The sequence below is a fragment of the Chinchilla lanigera genome, unplaced genomic scaffold (assembly GCF_000276665.1).
Source record: "Chinchilla lanigera isolate Chin_1 unplaced genomic scaffold, ChiLan1.0 scaffold00035, whole genome shotgun sequence".
NCBI classification, from domain to species: domain Eukaryota; kingdom Metazoa; phylum Chordata; class Mammalia; order Rodentia; family Chinchillidae; genus Chinchilla; species Chinchilla lanigera.
The window spans coordinates 705,984-726,142 of NW_004955436.1; the positions used below are offsets into that span (position 1 = coordinate 705,984).

Sequence of the window (20,159 nt, forward strand, 5' to 3'; positions counted from 1 at the left end):
AAAAAAAAAAAAAAAGAAAAAAAAAAAAGAAAAAAACATTATCAACCTATTTGTTGTTATGGCTTGGGTCTAGTTGCCTATAGAGAGCCCTTCCCAGTCCTCATTGTGGCCCAGGGAGTTTATATGTGTAATCCCATGGAAAAGTTACTGGAATTCTAGTGAGTTAATTCCAGTCTACCACTTCCAGTGCAACCCATGGTGAGAGTAGAGACACTAAGGCGTATTTGCAGTTGGGAGCCCAGGGCTCCTAAGTTCAGCTAGGGTAATAGCTATTTAGAACAAAGGCCTCAAACCAGGGCCAAACCCAGCTTTTATTAACTCGTGAAGAAGGGAGTGGCTTGGGGATGCGTGACCATGAGAGTGGCAGGAAGCAGGTGAGTGCCGTGAGCTGGGCTAGGAGGAGGCCTGAGATCCCTCTGCCGTATGCAGAGAGAAGGATGTGCAGAGAGAGTAATCTGCATAGCACAACTGAGATTTTATGTGATGTTTTGGGGTCATTGTTTCAGCTCTGATGTATAATCTTTCATGCCCTGGGAAGTCGTAGTCTCTTATTTTGAGGCTGATCCCAGCCAACAGCACGGAGCACGGCTCTCCATCCCACCTCACCCTGGCTCACAGATGTTTTCTTTGGGAGCTATGGGGGCCAGGGAAAACACTGCCCTGTCATCTTTGCTTCAGAGACTACACCTCAGCACCTCTTTGCATTGCTTAAAGCCAATTGAAGGGATAAGGAAAAGTCCCAGCCAGCTCTGTACACATCCATACATGGAAATAGGGCCAGGTTTAGCTAAAATGGAGATAATTGCTCTTCTTTCAAGGAGAGTCGCCGAGGTGGTCCTCCAAAGTTGTTACTGCAAAGCTTCATGTAGTCATAGCTGGGGCTTTCTCAGAGGTGGCTAGAGGGTGTGATGCTGGATGAAGGGTGTGTGATCACTAAATCAGTCCACTGCCCTAATCCAGGTAGCCTGGATACAGTATAAGGGACAGAAAGAGGCTGGTCTCCCTCTTGCTTGCTTGCTTTACTTCCTCCTGCCTGCCACAAACTGTTTCTCCTCTGCAAAGCTCCTCTGCCACTTACTGGAAGACTGAAACCTTGGAGCCAGCTGATTGCAGACTGAAACCTCTACAAACTGTGAGCCGAATAACCCTTTCCTCCTTTGACTCTGGGTGTTGGGTATTTTGTCTCAGCAGTGAGAAAAGTAACTGAGACACGTTTACTAGCACACACTTGTGTGGCTCCCGGAATGTGCTAGGCATACTCTTCTAGGCGATTTACAAGTATTAGGTCCTGTAAATTAATTATACATGAGGTTTCTACAGAGAGTTTTTATTTGAATTTTGCTATAACTTAGTAATGGGGAACAGAGGCAGTTTGGGGCGTGCAGGTGAGCACCTGGCACCACCTCATTCTGCCCCACAGAACTTCCTGGATGGACAGGAGAGAGGTCCGATGCAGAAGAGCAACACTGGGCTGAGTTTGAGGTGTTCTCCTGGGAACGAGTGTGGTCCCCTCGTTGGCTCTGGTCAGCAAGCCCAGTCTCACTCATCCCATATCGGAGTGGCCTGTTCACTCCTGCCGAGCTGTGTTGTCGCTGTGCATGACACCATGCTATCTGAGAGAAGTTAGAGACGCTTAGACATCTGTCTTTAAAAGCCACTTGCTAACCCCTATTTTATAGACTCTATGCACAGGACTTTTGAGATGACAGCTTTTTGTGGGGTTTTTTTTTTTTTTTTGGTCTTTTTGAGACAGGGTCTCACAATGCACTTGAGGCTGGCCTCGAACCCACAGAGATCCTCCTGCCTCAGCCTCCCGAGTGCTGGGATTAGAGGCGTGAGCCACCACACCCAGCTGAGATGACAGTTTACAAGCTAAACTTTTGCTTGAGCAATCTTAGAAAGGGCTTTGAGTTTTTGTTTTTCTAAACTCTTAGTCCAATGATGGCAAACCTTTTAGAGCTTTCACTGATAGCAAACAGCCCTCTGCAGCACTCAAGTGCCATATAACTTTGCCTTTTAAGTTCACTGAGGTTCCTACTGCTTTTCAAGCAACTTCCTTTACAAACGGTATTATACACTTAACTGCATGCCATGCTATGGTATGGCAAAAACCTTTAGAAAGTATTCTGCTTCTATATAAGCCTTATTTTATAGAACAAACTAAAACAAATACGAATAAGAACATTGCCTGTTCTTAAGATTTTTACCATGTGTTAGACTCATTCCTTCCTGATCCTCTTTGGAATTTGTGTTTCTTTGAGCAAATATAGGAAGATTCGAGAATATATTTTTTTATTTTTATTTATCTTTTTGTTTTTTTTCTGGTACCAGGAATCAAACTCATGACCTTGAGCTTGCCAGGCAGGCGCTGTGCCGCTGAGCTAAATCCCCAGCCCTGAGAATATATTTTTTATAACATTTTGTTTGTTACTTAATGTATTTGAGTTTGTGTTTGTTGGTTGTCTTTTTCCAAAATGAAACGTACATCTTGGTTTGCTCGTAATTAACCAGCTCTGGCCTGTTGCTCACTTAGAGTGAGCCATTTCCCTCTCTGGCTGGGAGTCTAACCAAATCGACGAGTCAGTCACAAATTTTCCATCTCAGTACGGAGCACAACTCCACATGGGTAAGGATCAGAGTCTCACATGTGTGTTACACGGGAAATCTGACATCAGGAGAGGTGCCGCGCAGCTGTTCCTCGTGCTGATGTGAGTTGTGAAATGCGCCCCATGTTTGCTCTGTGCTTAGGTCCGTATTGCAGAAGTGTGGCCGTTCCCAGAAAACTCGTGCTGAACACCAGTGAAGTGACTGTGCGTTTTGAGAGCGGATCCCATATCTCTGGCCGGGGCTTCCTGCTGACCTATGCCAGCAGTGACCACCCAGGTATGGCACAAAAGTCACGCACCTCTTTAGCGCTAAGAGCTCCTGTTGTAGCTCTTCCCCTTCTGGGACAGAGCTGTGGTCTCAGATGCAGGTTAAGATGTGAGGGAAGAGAGCCATTCTGTAGGGTTGGTGGATAGCTCTGCTGACCTGTGTGGGACGGGCTGGGTCCCCATCTCTGGGGTTCGCTCCCAGCCTTCCTGGCCCCAGGCTGTGCTCCAGGGCCAGCCCCAACTCTTCCTTCCCTCAGGCCCGAAGCCTTCAACTCGGGCCGCCATGCCCCCCAGTCACCCCAGTGCCTGGCCCGGAGTGGAGCGAAGGCAGGAAGCACAAATACTGGCCATAGACCCTGTCCAGCGCTATGGACAGAGGGGCCACCGAGGTGACACGGTGGGCTGTCACTCCCCTGGGAGAAACTCTGGAGGGGAAGAGCCATTCATTTTCTTCATGGCTAGTCAGCATGGCCGGCACCCACATGCTGTGCCCTAAGACTCTTGAAAAGTTTATGGAGAGGATGACCTATGACAGCAAGAATGGGGTACTCGGCGCAGGTTGTTGCATGCATCGGGACCTTAGCCCTGCCTGTGCGCAGCGTTGGTTCCCTTGTGCGAAGTACTCCCTTGTGCCCCGGCCAGTAAGTGCTTGATCCCCCGGCGCCAGGCCTCAGTGCCGCGGGCTCTGCCTTCGCATCCACAGTGTCCCTGGCCGCCACCAGCCAGGCGGCTGAGTCAGAAGGTCCTGGAGCCTTCTCCATGCACCACGATGGCTCTGGAGATGGCTGTCCTTTGTCAGGGATCCTGCCTTTCTTCATACATGATTTTTGCAGGTGTGTGGTGGAGAAAAACTAACCAGTGTCAGTTTTTCTGTTGGAAATAAGAGTATGTTATTTTTCACTCCTTGATAACACTGAAAAACCATCACTGGCAATAGCAAACAGGAAACAGAAGTAACTAGATAATAAATTCCTTTAGAAGTTGCCTTTTTTGTCAAAAAGAAATCCTTAGGCATAAATTCCCTAATTTCTACTTAGTGTGCTGATTTCAACGATCTTTATTCGTGACAGATTTAATAACGTGTTTGGAACGAGGTAACCATTACTTGAAGACAGAGTTCAGGTAAGTCGAGGGGTCCTGGCTGGACTGCGGCCGTACTGCTAAACATTTTGTTTTCCTCACTGCGAGGCCAGACAAGCACGCTGTTTGTGCTGAGTTTGTCACGGCCCTTTGCTGTGGCAGCACATGAGGAATGTCTGCGAGTTTCTTAGATGGCAGAGGGCAGCAGGCCTCTTTGTTGGCCCGACAGTCAAGGCATTGACTGGTGGACTCTGCACTGGTGGAGTTAAAAAGCACACGGATAATAGTGAGTGAGCAAGTGCGGCTGTGCTCCAGTGAGACTTCACTTATTCACAAACAAGCTGCCAACGGTATTTAGGCATGGGCCGTAATCACTGCCCCCGAGTCCCACTGTGTCAGCAGGCCCATCAGCCTAGCCTCACGTGCTTCCCTGACCGGCATTTGGCGGTGACTCTTGAGGTGTTTCCCTGGAAGAGGGTAAAGAAGAGGTTATTCTGTCTTTTTCACTAAAGAAAAACCTGCTGAGAACAAGATGAAAATTGTCATTTGGCTTCCCTTTGCCTAGAAAGTCTAGTTAATCTATTTGACCTACTCTTCCTCACCTAGAAAGTAGATAGTTCTGGCACAACTCCCAGGCCTCCCTGCGTGGCACGGTCCTGTGCATGGCTGGGTGGACGCAGCACCCCTGCTCCCACCCTTGATGTCGGCGAGGACAACCGCGAACGTCCCCACATGATGGCTGCAGCAACGCCGGCCAGCCCGGCCCTCTCTCGAGTGCACTCTTGGTGGCAGGAGCAGCCCTCTGTGCCGGCACAGGGTGGTCACGAGAGCACCCCGCTCGTGCTGGGCTGGCCCGAGGGTGGTGGCAAAGCAGCTGTCGGTACCCAGTGCTCCCAGAATACGGGGCCGCGCTGCAGTCCTCTCGGACACTGGACACCCTGAAGGTGGCCAGCATTAGCCAGTGTCAAGTGTAGGGGGGAACAGTGGCATCACTCAGCGCTGCCTGGGAGGGTACTGTTCCCTCTGCACTGCCCGCACCAGTGTTCTCTGAGGTTACAGCCACGCAGCACCGCCCCAGAGGCGACAAGGCTGTGGGCATCACGGAGCACTGTCTGTCTACCTGGAGGCAGGGACTGCACTCAGGTCTGCAGGCTCGCCGTGGGGCCAGGCCAGCTGAGCGTTCAGTGAAGGTGCAGCCACTGTTCATGCCCACGGCTGCCATCCATGACTGGAGCACAAGCAGCTTTGAAGCATGCGCTTGAGTCCATGGCCAGTAAAACTGGACTAGATTAACAGCAGGCTACGTGGTCTTTAAGAACTGTACTTCCTATGACCAGTCACGTGTCGGACACAGCTGTTACTGTTTTCCGCTAATGTGCGGACCCCTCGAGTCTCTACCTCGCTGGCACCGTTTTACCTTCCTGAAATCCAAAACATACTGCACGCAGAGCTCTGCCTGGCTCTTGGGAATGAGCTGTGAGGAACTGTGCACCCACAGTAGGAGTCTGCATTGTTTTTATTTCTGAATTTTTTGATTATTGCTGTAATTCTGGGACTCTAAAAGGTCACTGGGAAATGGTTATGAAACACTTGGATAATTTTGATAATAGTTTGATAATTAGATTATTATATTAGCAAATTAAGTTTTCTTTTTTTTTTTTTTTTTTTTTTTTTTTTTTTTTTTTTTTGGCTTTTCTCCGGTACCGGGAACCGAACTCACGACCAGGCAGGCGCCTTTGTCGCTGAGCTAAATCCCCAGCCCCTAAATTAAGTTTTCTAAGTCAGCAAAAGGAAACCAAAAGAAAATGAAATGAAAACAACTGTTATTCTGGAGTGTGTTTGGGGTGTTACTCTTTAACAAACCAAGTAAACGCTGTAAAAGTTGGCGTACATCCGTAGAAGGGCCCATGGCACTCACCTTCAAAGCTAGCAGAGCTCCCCTGATATTCGAGCTTTCTTTTCATGTTTTTCACAAATGCACACAGCTGTTCCTCATACGCGGCCTACCTTGATGCTTGAAGGAACAGGAGATAAAGAAAACAGGCCTAATAGGGATTACAAGGAACACCCATTGTAACACAGCTTGCTAGGTATGCAGAGCCTGGTCAGCCTGCCAAGCACAAGATACCTTCAGCCACTCCACATTCTGTGACTTGTTTCTGGGAAGTTTCTTGAAAGATGATTGTCAAATAAACTGAACCCTAATTTTAAAATACACCTTTTTAGGATTGCAGAGTAATTTATAATTTACATAGATTAGTACTAGCCAATAAAGTAACCACTGGCAGCATGTAGCTATTGAATACCCCAGACCTGAGACCATGGAAGGTGTGGGTGCTCACTGATAATGCTTGTGTTCATTATATGCAGAAATGAATAGAATTAATCCCAGCACTCAGGAGGCTGAGGCAGGAGGATCACCATGAGTTCAAGGCTGCCTGAACTACATAGCAAAACTCTGCCTCAGAAAGAAAGAAAGAGAGAGAGAGAGAGAGAGAGAGAGAAAAGAGAGGAAAACTTGGGCATATTGAATTAAATAGACTATATTTCTAATTTTGCCTCTTTTCTTTCTTTTTAATATGGCTACCAGAATGTTTAAATTTGCATGTATGGTTTCTAGAATGTCTCTGTTGGACAGTGTGGGTGTGGGGCACGGAGCCATTACAGTACATAAAACACAAGGGAAACTCCAGGGCTATTCTTTTTTGTCTTCTTTCTATCCATAAAAAAATCTAAATTGTCATATACTTTAAATATTTCTTTTTATAAAAAAGATCATACTATATAGATGAAATTTTCCTTGTACTTTTTTTTTTTTTTTTTTTTTTTAATGGTTTTTCTCCAGTACCGGGAACCGAACTCACGACCTTGCGCTTGCCAGGCAGGCGCTTTGCCACTGAGCTAAATCCCCAGCCCCTCCTTATACTTTAAGAATATTTCATAGGCATCTAAGAATCAAAGTATATAAGGAAGGTCATTGTTTTCATAGCGTCTATGGAGAATTCTTATTAAAGCAAACAATTATTGTGTGAAACTTGCTTTCAGGTTAATATTTTAGATTAATCTGTGTTTACAAATCAGGTTTCTGGTTTTTTGTTAAAGCAAGATATTCCTGCCTGTATAGTGAAGGACAGAAGGTACTTTTAAAATTTAAGTACAGTTTAATACTTTCTGTTTCAGTATAATTTAATAAGATATAAATTTTTTATTCCTCTTTTCCAGCAAATTCTGCCCGCCTGGCTGTAGAGATGTAGCAGGAGATGTTTTTGGGAATGTGGCTGATGGCTACAGAGATGTGAGTAGCTGTGGCGCTGGTGGAAAGGGACTGGCGGGGGTGTGTGGCTGCCAGATTCCTTACAGAGTAAAGCGAGATGCATGACTGACAGAGACACGATTCTTTTCTGAGGCTAAATGAAATGAAATAAGTGTAGAAACCAAGGATTTTCTCTGTACTCATTCCTATTTGTAGCACCCAGTTAGCATACTGTATCTGAAATGGAAAACACACTTTTCCAACCCCTACGATTATTATTCCATCATTAGTCAGCTTTCTGTGACTGTAACAAATACCTGAGATTAATGCACTTTAAAAGAGGAAAGGTTTGCTTGGACCCCCACTTTTGAGGGCTTCATCCTTGGGTAATCGGCCTGGATGCAAGTCACAGGTGAGCAGCTCCCCAGCTTCAGGGAAGAAAGACAGAGAGGAGCCTGAGGAGCCCGCGTCCCCAGTCGCTGGGGCTCCTTCTGCTCCTGCCAGGCCCCCGTTAGTTTCCATCCCCAGTGGCGCAGTGGCAAGGGACAAACCTGTGACACACGGCTGCTGGATTTCAGGTCCATTTTATTAAGAGGCCATGATTTGCGTCTCTGTGTTAGGATTCGCTCCCTGAGCCTCCCACTGTGTCTGTGATGCAGCAAGGCCATGAATCTTCATCACAGAATAGTGACTGTCTGCCAGTGAATGCATGCGCCCTCCCAACACATCCCCTCCCTCCCTGCAGCGCCCAGGGTTTATGGCCTTGAGACCATCTAGATTATGTACATTGTCCCCAGGAAATCATTGTTTTAAACTAAATGCCCTTTCTGCAGATACAAAAGTCCTTTCTTTATTTCTGTTTATAGATATCTATCCTGGGAATTTGGTATTCTTTTTTTTTAAATTTTACATCACTATTTTAAATAGTTGGGTTTCCAGGCTAGTTTATAGGAATAAGCTTGAGTTAGTAGAAATGTGAAAAGTATCTACACTAGTGGAATTGTTCTAAGACAGTGACAGGGAACCTTTTAGAGCTTTCAGTGATAGCAAAGAGCCCTCTGGGGCACATGTGCCAGAGGTTCACCACCACTAATTGATAGGGATCTTCAAGTGCAGGGAAAACAAGTTTTACACATTTTACAGATTAATAATTCTCTGGCAGGAGACAAAATACTTGATTTTACTTTATTTTAATTTACCATATCTTGATTCTAAGAATGGCAGATTTTGTTGTTACTTTGCTAATCTCTTTAGAGGAGCATGATTACTGCCTTTCTTGCACACACTGACATTGTGGGTGTATTCAACAGTCACTGCTGCGAAACACTGCCAGTCTCAAGGCTTCGATAGTACTCACTCATCACCTCTCCTCCTCTGCGGCTCACTGAGCTCCTGCTTCAGGGTCCCACCAGGGTGCAACCAAGTGTGCCGGTGTTGGTCTGCTCGAGGCTCAGCTAGAGATGGAAATGCTTCTAAGTTCACAGGGTGTCAGTAGCCTGGGGTTACTTGAGGGTCGTTGGACCTATACCCTCCTTTTCCTACAGGGTTTCTGTTGGACCAGCCCCCGTGGCAATATGGGGCTTCAGCATGGCCACTTGCTTCCTCAGAGCCAGCCAGGGAGAATCTCCTCGCCCAGGAGCCCCCTAGGAGAGGGTCAGTACTGTGCTGTGTGGTACTGGGAGTGGCCCCAGTGCCTTTGCCGCATTCTGAGGCAGAAGGGAATCCTGCCAGGGTGCCACACAGGGAAGGAGTGCAGATCATCTGGAGCCCGTCCTGGGGAGCCTCGCCCGGGGGATGGGCTCAGGTAGTACAGCTCCTTTGGAAGGCCAAAGCAGGCCAAAGCACATACTCATGACAGGGACCAGAAAGATGTTACAGAAAAGTGTTGCCTCATTCTACATGGCTGCAAAAGGCAGGACCCAGAGGGACCAGAGGATGTGAGTGGCAGGAAGCTGGTCTGGCTCACACACACACACACACACACACACACACACACACACACACACTCTCTCTCTCTCTCTCTCTCTCTCTCTCTCTCTCTCTCTCTCTCGGGGACCCGGAGGCCTCAGCATCCCATGGAGGAGGACTTCGAGTCACCACATATGGCCTGTGTCCCCCACACCAGAGCCAGCTGACAGGGACACTGAGTGGGTGACCCGGAGCAGGCCCAGCTGCTGGACCTTGGATCGTACAAGGGGAAGAGGCTATGGGGTGTGATCGGGTCACCGTCTGAGGCCTCTGCAGAATCTGTTGTGCTACTTAATCTCCTCGGGCTGCTGTTACCATTCAGTTTGGGTACCCTGAGAAACCTCCACCTCCTACCAAGTTCAGCTATGTCTGGGAGGCTCAGCTTTGCAAACAGTGCCCAGGAGGTGCCGCTGACAAACCAAGTCAAGGACCCAGATCCAAGATCTTTTCTGCTGAGCAAAACCACCTGCTCCTTGCAGGCGCGTACGCATGCTGGACCTGTGCTGGGCAAGGGCAGCTGGGAGGCTCCACTGCCCTCTGTGACAGTTGCAGGGCCACGTTATTGCCCGCCTTGAGAAAAGCAAGCCTCAGGGTCCTTGTGGAGGGGACTGCACTGGGCAGGGACATCCCAAAGCACTACCCTGGGGCTATCGGGAATGGCTGCATTGTCACAGAAACGAACCTGGGAAGCAAGCGCCAGCTGTGTCCTGGACACACTCTCAGGTGAGCTCTGAACAGTGCCGCTCTGTGTTCCAGACCTCTCTGCTCTGCAAAGCTGCCGTCCACGCGGGAGTGATCGCAGACGAGCTGGGCGGCCGTATCCACGTGCTGCAGCACCGAGGGCTGAGCCGCTACGAAGGAGGCCTGGCCAATGGGGTGCTGTCCAGGGAGTGAGTACCACACTTGCCTTAGCACCAGGCCCTCACAAACGGGCTCACCTCTCTAAAAGGACAGCAGGGCCGGGTGCCAAGCTGCTGTCAGCTGGGAGACTTGAGCGCTGGCCAGCACTGGGGTCTCCATGAAAGGCACATGCAGCAAGGGAGAAGCTCTGACTTGCGGGTGGCACTCACCTGGAGCCTTAGGGCAAAGAGCAAGCATGTCTGCTCACAGCATGTCTGTGCTTTGGTGGCAGAGAATAGAGGCCTATCCCTTTTGGCTTTATAATCTCAGTGAAGTCCTGGAGATCTCCTATTTGACCTAAGATACTGAAAACACGGTTTTGCCAGTGTCACTAGGTTTTTGCTTTGGTGTCATCTTGTCTCCTATCTTCACAACAGAAAGCACATTGGGTGCTGTGAGCATCTCAGCCCAGGCTTCCCACGCAGCCAGACTCCCGGAGTGTGGAAGGTAGAAAGCTCAAGCTGTGTAGGACTGGGTGTGGGCCATGCGGTGTAGACGCCTGTGTACATGTGTGAACGGCTGGGGAGAAGTCCCCAGGACAGCCAGGGAGGCAGCGGAGCTGCTCAGCTCTTTGGTCTGTTGGACTCTCTGGCCCTGGAAATATCTTCCTGAATTGTGACTCTGTTTTTCTGGACAGGTTTCCACATGGTTTTGGTCCCAAGGGTAAGGGGGCAGGGGAGGCCACAGGCATTTTGGGATCCAAAAGTGGGAAAATGTCAGAACATCTTTTCTGTCACCCACCAGTAAGTGTGACCCTCTTCCCAGGCCTGCTGTTGGCCCTCAGCCCCTCTTTTTTTTTTTTTTTTTTGGTTTTTCTCCGGTACCGGGGACTGAACTCACGACCTTGTGCTTGCCAGGCAGGCGCTTTGCCGCCTCAGCCCCTCCTGGTTAGGTCTTACGTTTCCAGTCTTGCAGTGGATTGTGAACTGCCTTATCTGATGAGAGCCACATTGCAGGTGGTAGACAGGTTCTCAGGGAGCCAAATAACCTTATTTGTCAGCTGGGCTGGATTCAAACGCTCCTGAAGAGGTGGTTGGATCATGTAGGGGTTATACAAATTGTAGGTTAATCCGCTCATGTTCACAGCCAAATGTGTGGTTAGGACATGGTTACTGGGTGCCTTGAAAGGTCCTGGTGCTCCACCCTACCCTGCTTCCCACCCCCGTGGGTTGAGCAGCTCTCTTCCACAAGCCCATCCACCTCAATGTTACTGCTTGAGCTGGCCTGCCATGGACTGATCCCTCCAAAACTGTGAGCAGAATAAAAACCTTTCCTCCTGTAAGTTGAGGATGTCAGGTATTTTGTCCAGCAATAGGAAAGCTGACAAATATGCCGAGTTAGCACAGATATGGTGGCCCAGTATCCTTTTGAGAAAGTTATACAGTAACTTTTCTTTTCCGTCTTCTACTTTTTTGCTTAAATTTTGCATTTTAGTTTAGCAGCATCACAGGTCAAGCAGGGATCCTGGCACTAGTTATAGTGTTAGTTTTATAGGAATTTCCAAAGCCTCATTTCACAATTGGGGTGTTGGCTCAGGCATACAGGAAAGGGCCTGGGAAGCAGGGACTGGAGCCAGGGAGGAGCAGGCTGGGCCTCTGTGAAGGAGGTAAGGCAGGAGTGACAGCAGAGGGTGTCCTAGGGGCACTGAGGCACGGGAGGGTGCTAGAGAGGACCTGGAGAGGCAGAGCAGGAAGGGCAGAGCTCCACCAGGCAGTGGGATCCCTGAGGGAGGGGAATGGAGAGGGCACTTCAGATAAATGCTTCATGGTGAGGCAAGGCTGCTGAGTGCAAGCCACAGGGACTCGTCCAGGAGGGACAGGCACATGCTACACACTGGATGTGTGCATGCACACACACATACACACATACTGAGTGTGTCCTCTGCCTACTAGCACTTCCTTTTTGCTGTTCTTCTGGGTAGGAGTCTTAGCTGTGAGAGGACACAAAGTGGTGTGTGGTTTGATTTTGGTCTTGGTGTTTTGAGACATGGTCTAACTATGTAGTTCAGGCTGGCCTCAAATTCACTGTGATCCTCCTGCCTCAGCCTCCTGAGTGCTAGAATTACAGACATGTGCTACCACACCCTTTCTTTCTCTTTTTCTTTCTGGTGTTCACTGTGAGACCTGTGTGCTTCTTGTGCAAGAAAATAAGGTATAAGTCTGACTGTACTGCCCGGTTTTAATTTATGTTTGAAAAAAATTATTAAATATTGAATGAAAGTAGACTTTATTCTCGTGGTTACTTCTGTATCAACTAGACTTATATCAGTTTCCAAGCTGGGAAGTATATAAATTTAAACCATGAATGAATTGAAGAAAGCTTTGTTCTCTGTGGCACAAAGTTATCTGCACTACTTGTCTGGGTTTTCTGGTGGGTGTGGGTAGTAAGCCCAGAACTTCACCCCGGGCCTGCTGCCCTAGCCCTGTGACCTGCACTCCTTTGTAGATTCTCACAGTCTTGTCCATACTGCAGGGTCCCCGGGCATAAGGAGCACTAGCTTCATCCATTCTCCGAGGTTGTTGAACCTGTGTCCCACACACGAAAAGCACATAGGTCCTGCAGTGAACACCAGGGTCCCCAGGGCACCCTGGAAGGTCAGTGCAGAGCAGGGTCGGGCAGGACAAGCACAGGGAGGGATGCAGCTTGTGTCCCCAGCAATTCTGCTGTCCTCCTCGTGACTGGTCCATGTGTGGCCGTTTAGAACCTGCCCTCCCAGGGTCTGCTGTCCAGGGTGCTGTTCCCCAAGAGCATCCTCAGAGTGGACAAGCAGGACTTCTGCAGCTGGTGCTGGGGACAGCACACAGTGCCATGGAAGTAGAGCCTGTGGTCCTCTCCTCTTGTGGACTCTCCTGGGTCAGCTGCAAGAGCCAAAAGTAAAGCCTTCACTCTCCCGCAGCAGGGGGGCGCAGGCTCTCACAGTCTCAGCAGGGATGTGGGCGACCCTTCAGCGGAGACTCTTAGGCCAGGAACTCAGATCCTGGGAAACTGGCACGAGACACTGAGAATAGTGCTGGATTCATTCATGCAGTGGCTTCCTTGGTGTCTGAGCTGGCTCCCACGGCAGGCCCAGGGTGGGAGTGTTCAGGTGACGAGTGGTGGCTGCTGGCATTATGCTCAGTGCCGGGATTCTGGGATCTTCCTGTGAACACAAAGGTTGTGCAGTCTCTGCCTGAGAGTAGATGGAATGGAAAATCTTGTCTGAGCATTTTACACCTGATATGCCTCTCCAGAGAGCTTCTCACAGGAAGGTGCTTGAGTTCTTGAACAGATTCTTCTGGGTTCCTTATAGATTCTATATTTGAGAATGGACTCCCTGCTGTCTCTCTGTCTCTCCGTTGTTCCCAAGCAGCATATAATTCAGAGTCAAACAGAATAAAACACAGCACTCAGATGGACACGCTGAACAGTCCTGACTCCTGCCTTGCCCTCCAGTGTCTGGCACAGGGGTGCTGTGCAGTAAGATCATCCGGGGCTCCACACCCCACTCTTTCTCTGTGCTTCTCACCAGCCGAGGAGGGAGATGGGCTGGCCAGGGCCCTGCTCTCCACAGAGGGAGATGCACAGCAGGCTGGCACAGGCTTTCCACCTGCAGGTGGCACAGGCCCTGTGAGCGCTGGGCTGGGACCCTGGCTGCAGGTTGTCACAGGAGGCTGTGGGGCTTGGGGAGGAGAGGGCAGCAGAGGAGGCCTGGAGTGGCTCCTCCGCTCCCATGGCCAAGCTTGTGACTGTGTGTGGGAACTGCAGGTGACTGCCAGTCAGGGGACTCCAGGCTGTGACCCTCCTGCTGTGCAGCCTGCGTTGCTGACCTGGAATTTCGGTTTGCTCCCGGGACCAAATCTCTGTGGTTTGCTCCTTGGGCCTCTGTCTCTGTGGTTCCTTCCCTCCCAGTGTGCTGGATGAAACCAAAGGGGACGCGCCTCGGTCTGTGAGCCTGGCTCGGCCGGTCTCAAGGCCAGCGCCTGGCACCCTCTCGGGTTGTGTGGGGCTGGGCTCACCTGGCTGCCCAGCGGCTCACTCCTCCTGCTGTCTTTGTCTTGCAGCGGCTCCCTGTCCGGAAAGCGGTTCCTGTTTACCTCCGATGGTAAGGAGCCTGCTGTGTTCCTTCTGGGTGTGGCCCTTGCAGTCTTCAGTGGTAGCTATTTCTGCAAACTCCAAGGGTTATTACATATTACTGAACATTATGCTTTCTTGAGGTCACAAGGCATCAAATCTTCTGTGACTTAAAAATATGCAAGACAATAAGTTGCAGTAGCATTGAGCAGAAAATGTCCTTCTGTACAAAGGATGATAGAAAAATACGGTGTCTGTTTAAATTAAATTCAAAATATGTAAGCCAGGCTTGGTGACCCATGCCTATGATCCCAGCACTCTGGAGGCTGAGGCAGGAAGATCATTGTGAGTTTGAGGCCAGTTTGGGCTACAGTGTCTCAACCCTGCCCTCCAGTATATTATAGCAAAAGACACACTGCCTTGAATCCCTCTCAGAACTGTCCCTCTGCTTCAGACACACCTCTCCCCTCAGCCTTGCCACTTTCTGAAGCAGTTCTTTATGCTTTATGGAGTCCTCATTCATGAGTGTCTTTATGAGATATGATTAAAAATACAGTAAATGCCACTGTTGAGTGCCATTCAATAGAAAGGCAGCTTGTGAAAATATGACGCTGTGTCCTCACCTGCCTTATTCACCAGATCTTGCACTGTGCTACTTCTAGCTCTTCTCCAAAGTCAAAATGACCACAAGAGGAAAATATTTTGAATCCATTTAGGACATCAAGGCAGCCTCACCAGTGTAACTAAACATTGAGGAAAGAAGCTTCCAGAGCTGCTGCAGAAAGTGGCAACAATGACGGGATGAGCACGTTGAAAGCCAAGCGAAGGATTTGGGTCGGGAGGTTATGGCAAGGTGTCTTTTGCTGTAAAAAAATTTTTTTTAAAAATTTAAACATTCATTGAGTTTTTCAGTCACACCTCATATTATTGTGTCCTCTCTCAAACTTCTGTCAAAAAGAAAGAAAAAGGAACATTTAGGAGAAAGTTCTCATGTTCAAATTTTAGAGAAGCTTCTTAAGTATTACCATTTGGTTTGTGTTATCCTGAATAAGATGACTGAACGAGGTCAGCGAAGGGCCCATAAAAGGTTCAGTAAAAGCAAAGGCTTGCTAGTTTTCCACCGTGAAATATATTCTGTGGAAATATTTTCCCTCAGCATAAAGTAAAATATTTTAAGGGAAAGAATATGAATACATCTTTGTCCAGGGAGAGAGGTGTGGTCTTTATTTACTATTCCCACATTGCCGTGGACATTGGCCAAGTTAGGTTGTGAAGTGATGTCAACAGTGTCTTCCTAGCCTCTCTCCTCCCGACACTGGGGATTGAGTCCAGGACCTTTGCACTGAGCTATGTCCCCAGCCTTATCATCTCATTGTCATCACCATTTTTATCTTTATTAATTTTGAGACAGTATCTCACTAAATTGCCTATGCCAGGCTCAAATTTATGACCCTCCTGCTTCAGCCTCCTGGAGTGCTGGGATTCTAGGTGTGTGCCACAATGCCTGACTCAGTCCCATTTTTAACCTGGTCATGCCTGCTTTTCAAGGGCACAGATGGTGAGCACCCCTCTCAGGGTCAATTTAGGAAGTTAGCAAAGAGAATCTGTAGTGGAGACAGAGATGCCAGAGGCAGGTGTGATAACAAAACACAGCCACAGTTCTCAACACTGCAGTGCCGATGTCTGGTGCCTGGCAGTGCTTCACCAGCGGTCTTTAAGCGATGGCTTTGAATTGGGCACAGTCAAGTCAGCTAGTCCATCCCCGGGAGATGAGAGCTCTGCCAGCTCAGCTGCGTTTTCCTGCCTTTTGTTCTAGACTGCAGCGGAGCCCTGGGCGCCGACCCCCGCATGCAGTTCCGGGCGTCTTCCTCCTGGCAGGGTGTCAGCGACACTGGACAGCCCACTCCCTGGTCTCCTGGCCAAGCCCAACTGCAAGACCAAGGCCCGTCGTGGGCTGCGGGCGACAGTAGTGGCCACGAGCAACAGTGGCTGGAGATAGACTTGGGGGAAGAAAAGAAGCTAACAGGTACTTTGATGAGGGCTGGCACTTCCACAAGCACAAGGGAACTGGCCGCTTGTTAGCATCAGACCCGCTGTCCCCAAGTCTTTCTCATCATTCAAAGATGTGAGCTTCGGCTCACTGCTGTGCAGAGGGCCTGGTCCAGGTTGAAGCACAGGTGCGGGCCATCCTCTGCGGCAGGTCAGTTGATCCTCAGTGGGTAGGGGTCTCTACGCACTCCAAGACTTCACAGGAGGAAAACAGAAGAAACCCAACATTCTAATTCACGTTCTGTGTAAATACTTTCAGAACTAACCAGTAAACAATATTTTCTCACAAGGAATTAGGACCACAGGATCCACACAGCCAAATTTCAACTTCTACGTTAAGAGTTTTGTGGTGAACTTCAAAAACAGCTCTCAGTGGAGGACCTATAAAGGACTGGTCGACAATGTGGAGAAGGTAGGAGCAGCTCTGGAGAGATGCAAGCAGCTTGCTGGGTCTTCGGGTCTCTGCGCCTGTGCTCACATTGCGTTGCATTCATTGGAGAGGCTGGCGTGCTTCCTATGCACACCAGAATGTGAAACATGTCAACAAATCCTTAAGAGCGCATGCCTGTGATCCCAGCACTCTGAGAAACTGAGGCAGGAGGATGGCAAGATTGAGCCTAGCCCAGGCAACTCGGAGACTAAGGGAGACCCTGTCTCAGAGCAAAAATATTTTAGAAAGGGCTCATGCCAAAGCCCTGGATCCAACCCCCGGTATCACACACAAAAAAACAAAAACAAAAAACAAAACTTTAGGTTGTGAGATACCTATGGCTCCTTGGGCAGTGGAAGTGGATGATTCCCAGGGTTCCCTCCCCGTATCCTGGGTGGCGGATGTGGGGCTTGGATGTTGCCATTGGGAGCTGCGCCTAGGGAAGTGCATGCCACTGACCTGTGCTCCTGAGGCGGCTGGTCATCAGCAGCACCATGTTAATACAGAGAAGTCACTGCCAAGCAACACAACAGAGCAATTATAGCTCCTCTTCCAAAATGAAATAAAACAGAGCAGAGCAGCAGCACCCCCAAGATACATTCAGTAGCACAAGTGTCCATAGAAACGCGCTGCTCCAAGTCCTGGCTGGTTTCTTGAGGGGAGGGCTAGACCCCATTGGCAGCCTCAGGGAAGTCACCTCTGTCCATCCGCAGGTGTTCCAGGGCAACACGAACTGCCAGGACCCAGTGCGCAACAACTTCATCCCGCCCCTCGTGGCCAGATACGTGCGGGTCCTGCCCCGGGCCTGGCACCAGCGGGCTGCACTGAAGGTGGAGCTCCTGGGCTGCCACGTCACGCAAGGTGGGGCCCCGTGAGTTGGGGAAGCCCTCGGTCCCAGTCCTGTCCTTTGTACAGCATTATGTGATGTGGTTGTTCCAACGTCCCCTCCCTCTCAGGAGATGAGGCAACCAAATGGCAAGAAACAAGTCCAGACACCTGGCTTTCAACGGAGACAGAAGAGCCACCCACAGAGCCCAACTCAGTCCCCGAGGAGGAAGGGCCCCCAGCTGGAGCAGGTGCTGTGTCTTGGCTTCCCAGAGGTGTGACCAGCACCCTTCCAACCATTACAGTCCCATCAGAGCAGACTGTCTATAAATACGGGGGGAGCTGGTCTGGAGGTGTCTGCTTGTGTGTGACATGACACTGTCCACGCTACTCAGGGTAACACTTCAAGGAGACAAAGCCCAGAAACAAAGGCCAGAAACAAGCTTACCTGTCCTTCAAAGACTGCGGAGCTATTCTATGGAAAAGTAAAGTAGCACATCCACATAACGAAATACTCCACAGACATAAGAAAGGATGTCTTAGGATTACAGGAAGTGTTCGGAGATGTACTGGCAACTTAAAAAGGAAAGTGTAGACCAGTCTAGATAGTCGTTTGTATAAGGGAGGAATGCGGGGTGAACACACATTTCTAGGATCTTTAAAGACATCAAGAAGTAGAATCTGGGTTCTTGTGGAGAACTGGAGAGCGTAAGGAGATACTCCATTCCATACCTTGTTACATTTGGAATTTTGAACATGTCAGTGTAAAATCTATTCAAGGAATGGATATTGAAAGTACATTTTTTGGAATATAAAATGAAAATTTTAGAAAATTTTCAGATTATAGAAATATAAATAAGAAAATAAACACCTGCCATTTGTCAGCATCAACAGATGACCACCATGTCCAACTGTGCCTGCTCCCCTATTTATATTTCTGACTGGAGGACGGAGGTAGCATAACCAGCACCCTGCTCTGTTGTGCAGACTCTAACGGTGCATTGCGAGCACTGCATAATCAGATTACACAGCTGAAAAGGACTTACTGATCTTTTTAGCACCTGTCATGGCCTTGTACCATCACTCAGTGGGGTATTCAGGGGCTAGACCCCCTCACCTTCGCCCTCATAAATGACCCTGCTGTCCCTTACATGAGGTGGCATCCGTCCAAGCCCCGTCCTCCTCTTCACAAACTACACATTTCCACCCCCATTAGCCTTTTGTCTTCCTTGCTTTCGTGGTTTCCACACTCAGCTGCTCCAGTGCTGTTCTGAGAGGACTTCCTTCTTTAAAACATCCATTCTGACATGAGGACTTGGAACCGACCAAGCGACAATCTCAGAGTGAATGTTAGCCCTGAGACCTAGAAACTGCCTTTGGAAGGGGCAAAGACCTCTTTTATTTTCCCAAAAGTTAGCCAGGATTTGAACCCTCTTTGTCCTTCCAGGATCAGAAAGTGCTCAGCATGTATTTGTCCCTGTGTTAAACAGCTGAAGGCTTCCCAAATCCACCGTAAGTTCTCCGTCCTGCACTCCTCTTGCCTGTGGCTTAGGTTGTAACGCAGAGGCTCTCGCTCTTGTAGGACTGGACGTGACCACTGTGGCCATCCTGCTGGTCCTCCTCGGGGCCCTCCTGCTGGCTGCGGTGGGGGTCTCTGCAGCCTTCAGAAGGTACGTGACTTCAGGTATTAAATTTCCTGATTACATGAGCAACCTAAAAAGCTTACTTTTCAGAGACTTGTGTGGAAAAACAGCCTATCTTTCACAAAAAACACTGGTTTATATTTTAAAAACAAGTGGGGTAGAGTAGAAACTACCCACTATTATTTTATAAGCAACTGTTAGCCCATAGAAACCCGCAGCGGCTCAACCACAGAGCGCTCCTCCAGGAGCCAACGTCAACAGGGACAGCTTGGCGGAGTGGGCCGGGCAGTCCGGCCCTCGGGTCCCTATCTCAGCCCCCCCCCCCCCCCCGTGTTGAGAAAAGGAGTTTACTGGGAGGGCTGAATTTGACAGAATTCCAGACTCCAAGGTCATTGTGCCACGTATTGGGAGTTGGCTTTAAGCACCAAATGTGAAACGTGGAACTTTCTCTTTTTCCATTTTAAACAGCTTCAGAACTCGTAACTGGATATCGGGTAGATAGGGTGCAGACTTGCTTCTGACTGAAGTGAGGGAGGGGACAAAGTCTCTGGTTCTTAAGGTGCGGCAGCCGCTACTGATGAAAAGCACGGTCCTTTAGCTTGATGTGCCTGTCCTGTAGAAGGCGGAGATAGATGCGCAGGGCACACGGGCGTGAGCCAGGGAGGCGGTGGGTGACGCGCCGCGCTCCCTGAGGTCAGTAGCCAGCGCCATCCTGCTGAACGCGCCCTCACCTTCCTCTCCGTGAGGCGAGGTCGTCGCTCGCATTCCCGCGGCTTCCCAGGCACAGGGCCGCACGTCTGTGCAGGATGGGCGCTGCCGCGACCCCCGCGTCAGGCGGGCCACAGGGTCCTGCGTGCCACGCATGTCGTTGGGGCGGGCAGCCCAGCTGGCTCGGCACTCAGGACAACTTCGGTCTTGACAGGAAGAAGGCAGAAAGTGCGTACGCATCGCCGGGGCCTCGGAAAACAGGTGGGTCAGGGCGTCCTGTCCCCGAGGGACGGGAGCTGCGGACCCTGCACCCGGGGAGCAGCGCTGCGCCCGCGCGTGCCAGGACTCGGGCCCGGGCCGGGCAGGGCGGCCCCTCGGGC

The 20,159-nt window shown here is 49.7% G+C and overlaps 1 protein-coding gene across 1 annotated transcript in view; it reads left to right on the plus strand.

Moving 5' to 3' along the window:
* The window catches only part of Dcbld1 (discoidin, CUB and LCCL domain containing 1), a gene marked incomplete at its 5' end in the record, with an annotated part of 38,407 nt that overhangs the window by 17,438 nt on the left and 810 nt on the right, over positions 1-20,159 (plus strand). The window contains 10 exon segments of the mRNA XM_013516615.1: positions 2,749-2,883; positions 3,944-3,995; positions 7,176-7,248; positions 9,931-10,064; positions 14,115-14,155; positions 15,941-16,150; positions 16,464-16,585; positions 17,317-17,464; positions 17,560-17,679; positions 19,011-19,098. Of these exon segments, the coding sequence (XP_013372069.1) occupies positions 2,749-2,883; positions 3,944-3,995; positions 7,176-7,248; positions 9,931-10,064; positions 14,115-14,155; positions 15,941-16,150; positions 16,464-16,585; positions 17,317-17,464; positions 17,560-17,679; positions 19,011-19,098 (1,123 nt within the window).